This window comes from Chelonoidis abingdonii, chromosome 1 (assembly GCF_003597395.2).
Source record: "Chelonoidis abingdonii isolate Lonesome George chromosome 1, CheloAbing_2.0, whole genome shotgun sequence".
In the NCBI taxonomy this organism is placed as follows: Eukaryota; Metazoa; Chordata; order Testudines; family Testudinidae; genus Chelonoidis; species Chelonoidis abingdonii.
In genome coordinates, this window is record NC_133769.1 from 275,649,273 (window position 1) to 275,662,972 (window position 13,700).

The following is a 13,700-nucleotide window of genomic DNA, read 5'->3' on the forward strand; positions in this document are numbered from 1 at the left end:
ACCCCAGGCACAGTCTGAGGTCAGCAGTTTGGCAAAGCACATGAGACAGACAAGACACAGAGAAGTAAATCCAAGAATGTGCCTCCTTCACAGAGTTCCAAAGCCCCTAAGGACTCCCACCCCCCTCAGCCTCTTTTCACCCTTGAAGTCATGTGCTAAACACGAGGATTTAGGCAGTGCTAATTCTTCTAATGAGGGCTTCTCCCACCCTTTATATAAATCCTTCAAATCTTGGCAAGCACCACAGAGCAAAGGCCTTTTGAACCACATTCATGGCAGTTAGAGTCAAGGATTAAACAAACACCCCAAATGCCAACATCATAAGCAGCGAGGGAAATTATCTCAGTCAGTCAGAGCTCAGTTTGCTGAGAATCTGGGAAAAAGTGCAGTCCTCATCTTGTCCAGAGGCTGTTCATGCAACACTCTCACTCCTGTCATTGATTGCTGGAAGCCAAACCCGGCACAGAGCGTGGTCTCTGCAGCAATGACCTCCCAGCTGCAGTGGGAGAGATGGCTCTGCTCTGCTCTCCTGGGCTACCTGAGCTGCTGCTGCGCTCCGCAGGCTGAGGCGCAGTTCCCCCGTGTCTGCATGACAGTAGAGGCGCTGCTGGCCAAGCGCTGTTGCCCAGCCTTGGGGCAAGAGCCAGGCAATGTGTGTGGCTCCCAGCAGGGCAGGGGATCGTGCAGGGAGGTACAGGTGGATGCCAGGCCGTGGAGCGGCCCATACACCCTCCGCAACGTGGATGACCGGGAACGATGGCCCCTGAAGTTCTTCAATCAGAGCTGCCAGTGCACAGGTGAGAGGAGGAGGAAAGGGACGGACTAACTTTGCTCCAGAGAAGAGCAAATCCCTGATTCTGGAAAAGGGATCAGAAAGGGTGATCCCTCCCAGCTGCACTACAAATATGGCCAAGCCGTACTCTACCGTGAGAGAGGAACATGAGCTGGCCTAGACACCAAACAGGGTTAGAGCATGGCTCCCTCTCATGCTTGAATTTTGTTTTTTCCCTCTGTACTCACAAGTCAGGAACTCCCCACCATTATTACGTGGTTTGGCCATAAGGCTGTTCCATCTCCCCTCTTCCCATATTTAAATCTGTTTTGTTAGGAAGGATAGATAGGGTTTGTGACTATAGAAATGTGTATGGATGAAGCTGTACACCTGTATCAGCACATGTTGAGTTGGGATTAATTACTGCCAGAGTAATATTTTGCCTTGCCTGCCCTGAAAATGTCATGGATGTCAGGGATCCCAACTGGTAAACTTAATCCTGCTTTGCAGTGCTGACAGGACCTAATGTTAAGAATTGTGCTAAAGCCAACAGCACTTAGTAGTGCTTTAATAATAGTGCTAAAATCTGGACACACACCGGGATTTAGTACAATGCTTACAAGATAACTGAGTCCCGTCAGCATTGCAAAATAGAAGAGTGGTTTAACTTTGTGGAGAGAAAACTGCACTGTAGCAGCCTCCAATGCAGTTGAATTTGCAGTGCAGACAGCACCTTAGATAAGCAGTCCCATTGATTTCAAGTCCTGAGTGCACTATATGAACATCAAGCTCTCAATATCCTATAGCACACTGACTTCAATGGGATGATTCACCTGACTAAGGACTGCAGAATTAAGCCTTAATTCTGCAAACACATATGCATGTGTCTAACTAACTGTATGTGCATGCATAAGCTTTTAGAAGATGGGGCATTTGACCGTGAACTCTTCTCTTTTTTCCAGGCTATTATATAGAGCAATGTGTAAAAGATAATGTTAACAGAACACTATTAAGGTTGAAAAGTCAGACACTCGAAAGTTAGGAAAATGCCAGAATTAAGTTTGCCTGTGCAAACTTAATTCCCCCTCCCCCCCCGTGCGTATGCTTTATGATATAGTCTTTAATTACATGGATCACATACTAATTTTTCTGCAGGACTCCTGCATCATTCAGTGCACAGGATAGACAGTGTTCACTGAATGAGCAGCTAGTCAATATGTTGTTATATCCTTGTTTTTCAATGTGTGGTCCTAGACCTTATTTATTATACATTATTCAAACCCTTCACTGAAGACAGAATTATTACTTTCCTCATGGGCCTGTCTATGGCACTCATCACTGTAGTATCTGAGTGCTTCAGAAACATTAATTAAAGTTTCTCCCTAATACCCCTGTGAGGTGTAGGGGTGGTATTATCCCTATTTTACAGATGAGTAATTGAGGCCCAGATCCAAAAAAGTACTTAGGCACCTATGTCTGACTTTTAGGCTTTGCCGTGATCCACAAAACCCTGCTCACTTGTTGACTAAATTTCTACTGTTGAAGTTCCTTAGGTGCCTAAGTTTGTGCTGCTGAGCACATGCACTGCTGCCTCACTTGTATGTGGATGCTTATTTCCCACCTAAGCCCTATTGAAGTCCACAAACTGGGGGAAGATAAGCAGAAGAGAGTGTATCTCACCTGTGGAGCTCAATGGGGTAGGTATGCTCAGAGGCTACGTACTGGATTGGGTTCCATTCAAAATCCAGCCAGTGGAGGAGATGCCCCTCATGTAACTTTTAGCTCACTGGTTAGACTGCTTGCCCAGGATGTGTGAGACCCAGGTTCAATTCCCCCTGTGGCTGATGAGGAGAAAAGTTTTGAAGAGGGGTAACCCACCTCTCAGGAGAGTACTTTAACCACTAAACTATGGGAGATTCTGATGTTTGGGTCTCTCCTTATCTCCTGGTGAAGTTGTTCTACTGTAGAAAAATGATTAACAAGTTATTGGAGCAGGGAGATTGGCCCTAGGTCTCCCTCCTCTTAGGTGAGTACCCTAACCACCAAGCTACAGAGTCATTCCTTCCCTAGCTCCTTTGCTGAGCCAGGCCAGAGAGATTGAGGTTAAAAGTATCCACTAAGTCTGGGTGCCCAGGTTGAAATAATTGAGACCTGATTTTCAGAGTATTTGCATTATGTAGCACTTTATATTTTCAAAGCATAGCTCCCACTGACTTCAGTTAGAGCTGCCAGTGCCCTGTGCTCCTGTAAATCACACATCCAGAAAATGGAATACACAGTTAGTGACCACTTGTGAGCTGTCTGGCTTCTGACTTGCCCAGTATTATCCAGGAACTCTGTGACAGAGGCAGAGATAGACTCCAGTTCTCCAGGACAGCATTCAACTGCCTTAACCATGAACCTGTCCTTCCTCTTTTTTTTGGTTCCCTGCCTCATTCACTGCACACCTTCCACCTTCTGCAACAAATGAGACAGAGGTCCTACAAACAACAGCCTCCTTAACTACACAACCTTGCTTCTTCCCCAGAGCCAGTCCATCCTGAACACTGAATCAGGCAGGGGTACTATGGAAAAAATAGCGTGTGATCATATTTAAAAAATCTGTATCATAATACACATACACAGGCAACCTTAACTCTGGCATTTCCTAACTTTGGAGAGTTTGACTTTGCAACCTTAATAATGTTCTTTTAATGTAGATTTGTGTGTGTAATTTTCTAGGTATTTAAAGCCCCCCTTCCCCCAGCAATTCCATCATGTGGAAACCCACATGGGCCATCAGCAGGAGTAGAACCCTTATATCCACTGCTCAGCCTCTGCTACTTGAGCTAAGAGAGTAATTTACAGCAGTTGTAGCACATCATCCTTTATGAGGGCAGCACTAGCAGGTGATGAGAAGCTCACTAGGCCAGTGGGTTTCACAGATATTTGCTGACAGCAGAGGAATAGTGATACTCTGGAATCTTGGATTCTACTCTAGGCTGTATAGGAGAGTGTTCTCTAGTGGGCACAGACACTTCCACCTGTTCCCCCCAAACTTGACTCCTGCTGCCCAGTCTCCTTGCCCAGCTAGTCCCAGTTCTTCCCTCATAGCTCCTCATCCAACCTCTCTCTCCCCACTCCAAACTAGCTCCCAGTGTCAGTCATGCTCTGGACTTCTCATCCATTCTCACTGTTTACCCCATTTCTTGCTCCAGTCTCTTTGTCCAAGTTCACCCACTGCACCATAACTCTTCCACAAATCTATCTTGTCTCCTCTCTGCATGACCCCATTCAAATTGGAGAATTGATCTGAAACTCACACGATGAAATTCCATAAAGACAAGTGCAAAGTACTACATTGAGAAAGAAAAATTCAAATACACAACTACAAAATGCAGAGCACCTGCTAGGTGGTAGCACTGGTGGAAAGGATCTGGGGTTATAGTGGATCACAAATGGAACATGAACCAACAATATGATGCAGTTGCAAAAAATGCTACTATAATTCTGGGATGTATTAACAGAAGTGTTGTATGTAAGACGTGGGAGATAATAGTCCTGCTCTGCTTGGACTGATGAGGCCTCAGCTTGAGTACAGTATCCAGTTCTGGCTGTCACACTTTAGGAAAGGCACATCCTTGACTTAAAGGCCATTTCCTTGCCAAATTTCAGGTCCCTGCTCCAAAGCATGGGGCTGCTAGAGCTGTCAAAAAAAAAAAAAAAAAAAAAAAAAAAAGGATGGCAGAATTTTTTAACATAAGAAATACAACATTTTCCCCTAGCCTACCCTCATTCTCATTCAAGGCTGAAGCATTTTGTTTGAATATTTAAAAAAAAAAAATTCAGCCTGAGGCAAACATCTGGCATGGAAAATTTGAGTCCAAACAGTTAAAATTTCACAAAGTTATAAGCAACTGAAAACAGGTTCTTGTAATGGGAAGTGTTGAGCAAACTTAATAATTGGTGGCGCTACCAGCCCTGTCTAAAATAATAGAAGGATTATCAGTATAAATCAGTTTTTGTCTCTTGGTCTTTGGCTAGACTGATAATATTAATCCAAGTATTGAGGGCAGCCGTGTTAATCTGTATCCACAAAAACAACAAGGAATCCAGTGGCACCTTAAAGACTAACAGATTTATTTGGGCATAAGCTTTTTTGGGTAAAAAACCTCACTTCTTCAGATGCATATTAATCCAGCATTTCATATTTTCAAAACACTTTACAATAATAATAATATATTACATTACTATCTCTCTTTATTTTGAAAGATCCCCAGAAGCTTAGCAAACTAAATGCAGGTGTCATAGATAGTCATCTGGATCGTGATTCAGGCAAGCACTTGGGCAAGTGTTTGAGTTTAAGCAAGTGCTTAAATACTTTTCTGTACAGGCAGGCTTTCCTGGATCAGGGCCCAGGTGCACAGCATGCTTAATTATATTCAATGTGGCTGGTGCACATGGGCAAATGTGAGAGATTGTGTGTGTGTGTGTGAGAGAGAGAGAGAGAGAGAGAGAGAGAGAATTCTGGCCAAGAATAGCTTTACCAATCTGACTCTTACTGCAGATACCGTGGGATTTTAAATGTGCTTGTAGAACAGAGAGGATCTTGTTTTCTAAGAGCTCATGCAAATTATATAATGATTTATCTGCTCTGGTTAGGAGCTTTGTCTTATATAAGCAATAATATCCCCCTGAAAAAAAAGTCCCGATTGTTCACTCTTGCTATTTGGTCATCCTAGCTGTGGTAGAATATCTAAGTTGACTGAAACCTTTAATTCTAAAGAACGTAAGTATTCAAAACCTGATGCTTTAAAGTTTAAGGAATCAAGTCCCCAGTCTTACTCATATGCTTAACATTATTTGTATGAGAAGCCCCATTGAAGTCAAATCCAATTGATGTTGGACTACTTATGGAAGTAGGGTTACCAGATAGCAGCTGTGAAAAAATGGGACACGGGGGGGCGAGGTAATAGGTGCCATGTAAGAAAAAGTCCCCAAAAATGGGACTGTCCTTTTAAAAATGGGACTTGTGGTCACCCTATATGGAAGTAAAGTTAAGCATATGAGTAAGTGTTTGCAGGTTTGCGTCCTAAGCTAGCTGACTTGAACTTGACATTGTTTAATCCTTTGTTCTTTCTTTGAAGCAGTCATTTTCCTCACATCTTTACATCCAGCTTTTCTCTTTGCCTTCATTACTGCACTGTTTTTCATCTCTTTTATCTTAGATTCCTTTATACTCCTCCTCTTTACAGATTCCATTCTGTAAATATAGCAGTGATCAAACACAAAAACAGGAACATTTGCTACTCAAGAGATGACTTTAAGAGAAGTCGTCTGGACTCTGTTTAGATTCAACCAGATTGATACTGAATGCAGCGGCTCTTCCAGGGGGAATGATAAAAGGTCTGTGCGGACTCAGGAGTCTGATTGGTTTTAATAGTTTCCACATAGTGATTGTTGGTTGCTGTGTGCATGCTTTTCTTTCATTCTGCAAATTGGTCCAGTTGCTGAGTGTCCAAGTTTGAAAATTTTTGGCGGGCAACATTTTGTGTTGTCTTCATCAAGTCTCTTAGGCAGCTAGGGTGTAACTCCACTTGCTATGTATGTATGATTGTATTGGGCTAGAATATGCCCGTTAGGCACAGCACATCATTAGTGGCAATTTGTAAGCAACACTGAAGAAGGATCCTCTAAGAGGCCGTGGCTAAGATTTTCAATGTCTATACAAAGGTCTTGTCTTTAATACACACTAGAGGGGTGTAAATTGTAGAACTCTCTAAAGTATTGTGCTCTAACTGCTCTGTGTAGACCCTACTTCTGACACAGTAAAAGAATCCTAGTATGCAGTAATGTAGTACTGTTTCAAACGGAACTACAGCAATATGCACTAGATACCTTTTAGAGTGCATCTGCAAGATCTATGCTGGGCAATTAGAGTGCAGCACTTTAGATCACTGTACAGTTTACCCCCTCTGGTATGCTTTTCTTCACAGTGTAGACAAGCCCTTATGTATCCAGATAAATTGCTTGATTTTACTACTTGCAGAGTACCCAATGACTCCTATTGTGGTCACTTTTGAAAACTTGGCCACATCTTTTAGTTGCCTGTTAGGGAGTTGAACTCTTTTGAAAGTACACTCTACCTCAATATAACACTGTCCTCAGGAGCCAAAAAATCTTACCGCATTATAGGTGAAACCGCATTATATCGATCTTGCTTTGACCCCTGGAGCACTGCTTTATCGCGTTGTATCCGAGTTTGTGTTATATTGGGTTGTGTTATATTGGAGCACTTTTGAAAAACACTAGTCATTGGTTCTGAGGGGCCCAGGATAAGTAAACTAATAGTTTTCTGAAGTGTGATTGAATTTTTTTCTTGAATCATGCACTTTACTTAATCATATTTTTCGTTCCTTGTTTTAATTCTCAGTAGATATAATGCTTTAGTTCTACTTTGTTCAATGTGATACTAAACTGTGATCAGTGAAACCCAATGCATTTCCCCCTTCTTTCCAAAGAGAATTATGGTCAAAGAATCTATTGAAAAGCTTCTTTCACAACCTTGCTTTCTGTAAAGGATTGACTTAATATGCTGGTAGATGCAAAAATATCAACTCTTTAAAATGGATGTCAAGTACATTTTGGCATAAGTTTAACTGAAAGATAATATATAAACATTAGTTATTTTCAGATGTAAACTTCGAATCAGTTGCATGCTTTTTCCAGTTAATTTAAGTGCACCTACTGTACCTAACGTTCGACTCAACTTTTGCAAATTCTTAAAATGGAAAGGAGTGATTGCAATTCTTGAGACAGTTCCTCCACCAGAGGGGGGAAAGAAGCTCATTCCTATTTGAATAAGCTGTGTGTTTTGAATTAGACAAAGCACTTTGCAAGCATGATTTATGAATGGATGCGTTAGTATGTGGCCCCTGTAAATGGCGATTGACACTAATTACACTTACACTTCAATTCAAATTAGAAGGGTTTTGTATTTGGGCTAGATTCTGATCTTGGCTACGCAAGTGTAAAGCTGAAGTAATTGACAGCAGAATCTGGTATATGATTGTTTACCCACTACAAGGGATTATTGTTAAGCAATCACAGCAATTTCTGGCACAGATCTTGATAGTGGTTGGATAAGGAAGTACTTCAGAATCACTGAAAAGCTGTAAGGAGTTATCAGCATTCATTTCTCTTGCCTCTTTTTTAGTTTTCTAAATTAAATTTCTGTATTTTGAATAGTATCAGAGGGGTAGCCATGTTAGTCTGGATCTGTAAAAGCAGCAAAGAGTCCTGTGGCACCTTATAGACTAGGGGTTGGCAACCTATGGCACACACGCCAACAGGACCGGCGCTAGGGTTTTGAGTGCCCAGGGCGGACGGCAATTTCACCGCCCCACGTGCTGGTCCCACGGCTTCCGTGGAGCTGCTGCTGTGGTGCCTGTGGAGGGTCCGGTGCGGCAGCTCCATCCTAGCCATGGACCAGCAGATCGCCCGCAGGCACCACTGCGGCAGCTCCACAGGAGCTGCCTGCTGCCCCCTCCGGCGGCGCCCTGACCCAGGGGACACCCTGGGCTGCCGGTTGCCGTGGCGGCGCCCTAACCCAGGGTCAGAGCGCCTCCGCAGCAGCTGGCAGCCCGGGGTTTCCCTGGGCCAGGGGACCCCTTGAGCTGCCAGCTGCTGTGGTGGCGCCCTGACCCAGGGGACACCCTGGGCTGCCGGCTCCCACTGGCAGCTCAGACGCCCTCTCTGTCCTAGCAGCAGGGCTGCTCAACCATTTAAAAAAAAATTTGGCGGCACTTTTTGGCGCCCCCAAATCTCGGTGCCCTAGGCAACCGCCTAGTCCGCCTAAATGGTTGCACCGGCCCTGCGTGTCAATTTTTAATGGCACGCTGGAGCCTGCTGGGACTCCAGCATGCCATTAAAAATCCTGCCCAGCCCGGCCTGCTCTCCTCTGCCCTCTGCTTCCCCCATGGGGGAAGGGAGAAGAAGCATAGCTGAGCACACGGGGAGGGCAAATGGCCCCACTCTCCCAGCGCCGCAAGCCGCAGGATCCATGCTCCCGGGATGGAGCACTGGGCTGAGCACAGCAAGCTGCCGTCCCCGCCCCCGCATTCTCCCCTTCCCTCCCCTGGAGCCCTGCTGCCATGCACGCAGAGCTCTGGGGTGTCGGGGCTGCGGGCTCCCTCGGGGCAGCGTTTGGCTCCGTGGGGAGGGAAAGATGCTCCCCGCTCAATTGGAGCTCTGCCGCCATGCGTGCAGTGCTTTTAGAGGCGAGGCTGTGTGCTCCCGCGGGGCAGCGTGTCTGGCTCTGCGTGGAGCCTCATGGTAAGAGGTCCAGGGCCGGAGGGGTTGGATAAGGGGTGGGGGCAGTCAGGGGACAGGGAGCAGGGTGAGTTGGATGGGGAGGTGGGATCCTCGGGGGGGTGGTTGGGGTGAGGGGTCTCTGGAGGAGGCAGTCAGGGAGCAGGGGGTTGGATGGGGCATAGGAGTCCCAGATCTGTTAGGAGGTGAGGGGTGGATAGGGGTCAGGGCAGTCAGGGGACAGGGAGCAAGGAGGATTCGGGGGGCAGTTAGGGTGAAGGGGTCTCTGGAGAGGGTGGTCAGGGGACAAGGACCTGGAGGGTTGGATGAGTCAGGAGTTCTGGGGGTCCTGTCAGGAGGTAGGGGTGTGGAGAGGGGTTGGGGCAGGCAGGGAGCGGGAGGGAGGTTGGATGGATTGGGAGTTCTGGGGGTCCTGTCAGGGGGCAGGGAGTGGTTGGATAGGCATGGGAGTCCCGGGGGTCTGGCTGGGGGCAGGGATGTGGATAAGGGTCGGGGCAGTCAGGGGACAGGTAGCGGGTAGGGTCCAGCCAGGGAACAAGGAACAGCGAGGCTTAGATAGGGGGTGGAGTCCTGGGGGGCAGTTGGGGGCAGGGATCCCAGGAGGGGGTAGTCAGGGGACAAGGAGAAGGGGGGGTGGGAGTTCTTAGGGGGGAAGTCACCCAGCACTCTCCCCTGAGCCCTGATCCCCGACCCCCCCCACACCACGCCCTCTGCCCTGAGTCCTGCACCCTCCCAGGCCCCTGCCCTGAGCCCTGTACCTCCCTCGTACACACCCAGCCCTCTGCTTGACTCCTTCATCCTCCGCCACAACCCTAGCCCTGACTCTGGCACCCCCACACATACCCAGCCCCCCCACTGCCCTGACAGCTGCACCCCCCGCACATCCCCAGACTCCCCACACCCCATGTACCCACCACATCCCCACCCCCACCTGGAGCACCAAACGAGAGCTCCTGCACCCCTCGCATCAAATGGGAGCTGCCCAGGTAACTGCCCCACACCTGAACCTCCTGCCCCAAGCCTGAGCCCCCTCTCTCATTTTAGCTCCTGGCCTGATCCTTCATCCCCAGCCCTGTGCTTAGTGCACTCCCACCCTCAGCTCAGTGGGGAAAGAGGAAGAGAATGACCAGAACCAGGGAGAAGGTAGGTATCCACTGAATGTGGGCAGGGCTGGGACCCCAGACTGGCAGCGGGCTGAGCGGATCCGGCAGCCGGGATCCTGGCTTGCAGGAGCCAGCGGATAGAACCCCTGAGTGGCAGTGGGCTGAGCCGCTCACTCCACTGCCAGTCTGGGGTCCCAGCAGCTGGCCCCGCATAGCCTGCTGCTGGTCTGGGGTTCTGGCTGCTGGACCCTTGCCAGCCGGGGTCCCAGCCGCAGGCCTTGTTCAGCCCACTGCCAGCCTAGGTGAACAGAACCCCAGACCAGCAGTGGGCTGAGCGGGCCGGTGGTGTAAGATCAACATTTTAATTTCATTTTAAATGAAGCTTCTTAAACATCTTGAAAACCTTATTTATTTTACAATACAACACTAGTTTAGTTATATAATATATAGACTTGTAGAGAGAGACCTTCTAAAAAACATTAAAATGTGTTACCAGCACGTGAAACGTTAAATTAGAGTGAATAAATGAAGACTTGGCACACCACTTCTGAAAGGTTGCTGACCCCTGTTATAGACTAACAGACATATAGGAGCATGAGCTTTTGTGGGTAAATACCCACTTCTTCGGACGCACGTCACTTATTTGTATTCACCCACGAAAGCTCATGCTCCTATATATCTGTTAGTCTATAAGGTGCCACAGGACTCTTTGTTGTATTTTGAATGTGTGTTGAACTTCTATCCCCGAGTACAATTTGGTAAAGTTCAATCCAGGTCTCAAATTAGTCACATTATTTTACCATTACAGTTTTCAAAGAAAAGCGGATGGGCTAGTTCATTTGGTGGAAAGAATAATTTTGACATTAACTTGTGGAAGTACAATTGATAATCAGGCTGGGAAAACAGACCAAGATTTATATCGCATTATTTAAGTAATTCTAAAAGTATCTAATAAAAGCTTAGTAATTTATAGGATTGCCCAGTGGCAATCCTAAAAGCCCTTATGAAGTGGTTGTAGAATAAATTTGCACTTTGTTGTTATAAGGTTATTTGGCTCTAGATTATGTGGCAGTGCTAAAACTGAGGCGTTTGGGATTACTGTGCTTCCTTATACCATGTATTCCAGAGCTCTTCATAATACTGTAAAAACCTGAGTAGACAGAAAGTACTAGCAGACCTTAAGGTGGCCAAACTGCAGCAAAAAAACTTCAGGACCAGACTTCAAAGAGAAACTGCTGAGCTTCAGTTCATCTGCAAATTTGACACCATCAGCTCAGGATTAAACAAAGACTGTGAATGGCTTGCCAACTACAAAACCAGTTTCTCCTCCCTTAGTTTTCACACCTCAACTGCTAGAACAGGGCCTCATCCTCCCTGATTGAACTAACCTCGTTATCTCTAGCTTGCTTCTTGCTTGCATATATATACCTGCCCCTGGAAATTTCCACTATATGCATCCGATGAAGTGGGTATTCATCCACGAAAGCTCATGCTCCAAAACGTCTGTTAGTCTATAAGGTGCCACAGGATTCTTTGCTGCTCTTGCCAGAATAGAAATCTCTAGGGAAAAGACAAACTAACAAACTCAAGTCCTTTGCATTTCAGTCTCAGTTTCTTTTGTGTATTGATTAATATAGACACATTTTCCTAACCCCAAACTCTCTCTTAACATAGGAAACTTTGCTGGCTATAACTGTGGTGACTGCAGGTTTGGCTGGACTGGCCCCAGCTGCGATGAAAGGAAGCCACTTCTTGTCCGGAAAAATGTCCATGCCTTGACTGCAGCGGAGAGAGAGCAGTTTTTAGATGCTTTAGACCGTGCAAAGAATACCACTCACCCAGACTATGTGATTGCTACACAGCACTGGCTGAGTCTCCTTGGGCCCAATGGAACTGAACCACAAATTACAAACTGTAGTATTTATAACTACTTTGTGTGGCTTCATTACTACTCAGTCAGAGACACCCTATTAGGTTGGTACTTTTCTTTACTAAGGCATTTAGAATGTAAAGAAGGTGGTAAAAACGTAATCATTGAACAAAGGTAAGTAAGTTGAAAAGTGATCAGTCATGGTGAAAGGAAGGATGGTCCAGTGGTTAGGGTGCTAGGGCTTATCTACACTGGCAAGTTTTGTCACCAAAAACTGGCTTTTGGTGACAAAACAGAGATAGCTTACACACTGCAAGGTCACTTTTTTCGGGGAAAAAAACAACCTCTTAGTTTTGGTGACAAAAAACTTCCACCCCTGCGAGAGACTTTTGTCTTTCCCCTCCCTTTATTGTTGACAAACAGCCAGTTTTTATTTTATTTTATTGGCCTTCAGAAAGTATCCCACAATTCCCATGCTGCTTCTCTGGTCAGCAGTTTGAACTCTGCTGCCCTGCAGCCAACCCACCCCTTCCTCTTGCAAGCCCTGGGAATTTTAAATTTCATTTCTTGTTTGCTGGCTTCCCAGAGGAGCTTCCCGGGTGGCCTCCCAGGTGAGTATGGCTAGCTATCACACCAAAAGTGCTCCTGCTTGGACCACTGCTGAGTTGTTGGATCTGAACAGTATATGGGGAGAGAGTCTGTTAGGTCACAGCTGCGAGTGACCCGTAGGGATTGGGACACATATGGGCAGATTTCTGGAGGCTTGTGTGAAAAGGGCTATGATTGGGACACACATCAGTGCAGAGCAAAGATAAAGGAGCTGAGGCAGGTGTGCCATAAGGCGTGGGAGGTGAACCATCACTCCAGTGGTGCACTTAAGACCTGCTGATTCTATAAGGAGCTGAATGCTATCCTCCTGTTATTGCCCTGTGGATACTTCACATGCAGCAGAAAGAAGGGGTAACATGGAGGCTGAAATTGTGGATGAAGAAGTTGAGCTAGAAAAAGATACTGTGCTCCCAGCGGAGTCGCCCTGTGGGTCAGGCAGCCAGGAACTTTTCTCCACTCCAGAAGTGCTCAATGGGGAACAGGAAGCAGATGTGACTCTGGGTAAGTTGCTGTGGCTTGTGTAGAGAATCAAAAAGTGGAAGGCAGGTAGTGTTTTTTGTGAGCTGGACATTGCCCTGTGTAGCTAATCTGCATGGCCAAGCAGGATGTCGATGGATATCGAGACCTGCAGGGAATCCTCCAGCAAGAGGCTCTGGAAAGTTTCCAAGAGGTACTTGTTAATCCTCTGCCGCAGATTCCAAATGATTGCAGCCTTGTTAGTTCCCCCATTGTGGGAAACTGTACTGTGCCATTTAGCAATCACTGGATCTGGGACCAAAGCAGCACATGTGGGATAATTTTAGTATGAGTTCCCTGCAAAGCTGCCCTGCAAGTCATGACTTTTTTTGTCTATACGGACAACTGCCTTCCCCCCACTCCTGAAACTCACCATTATTGGGGTGCTTGCGGAGCTGTGTGCCTGCTTAGAATCTCAGAGAGAAAATGATTTCTACTAGCAAAATGCCCTTTTTACTAAAATGTTTCAATTGTTTGCTGGAATGTAACAATCCCACTTCTGTTCAGCACAGACCTTGAA

The 13,700-nt window shown here is 46.4% G+C and overlaps 1 protein-coding gene across 1 annotated transcript in view; it reads left to right on the forward strand.

Moving 5' to 3' along the window:
- The first annotated feature begins 484 nt into the window (after window positions 1-484).
- DCT (dopachrome tautomerase) overlaps window positions 485-13,700 on the forward strand; it is a 29,642-nt gene continuing 16,426 nt past the window's right edge. The window contains exons 1-2 of the mRNA XM_032785944.1: window positions 485-797; window positions 11,860-12,159. Coding sequence (XP_032641835.1) covers window positions 485-797; window positions 11,860-12,159 — 613 coding nt within the window. The remainder of the gene's footprint in view (window positions 798-11,859; window positions 12,160-13,700) is intronic.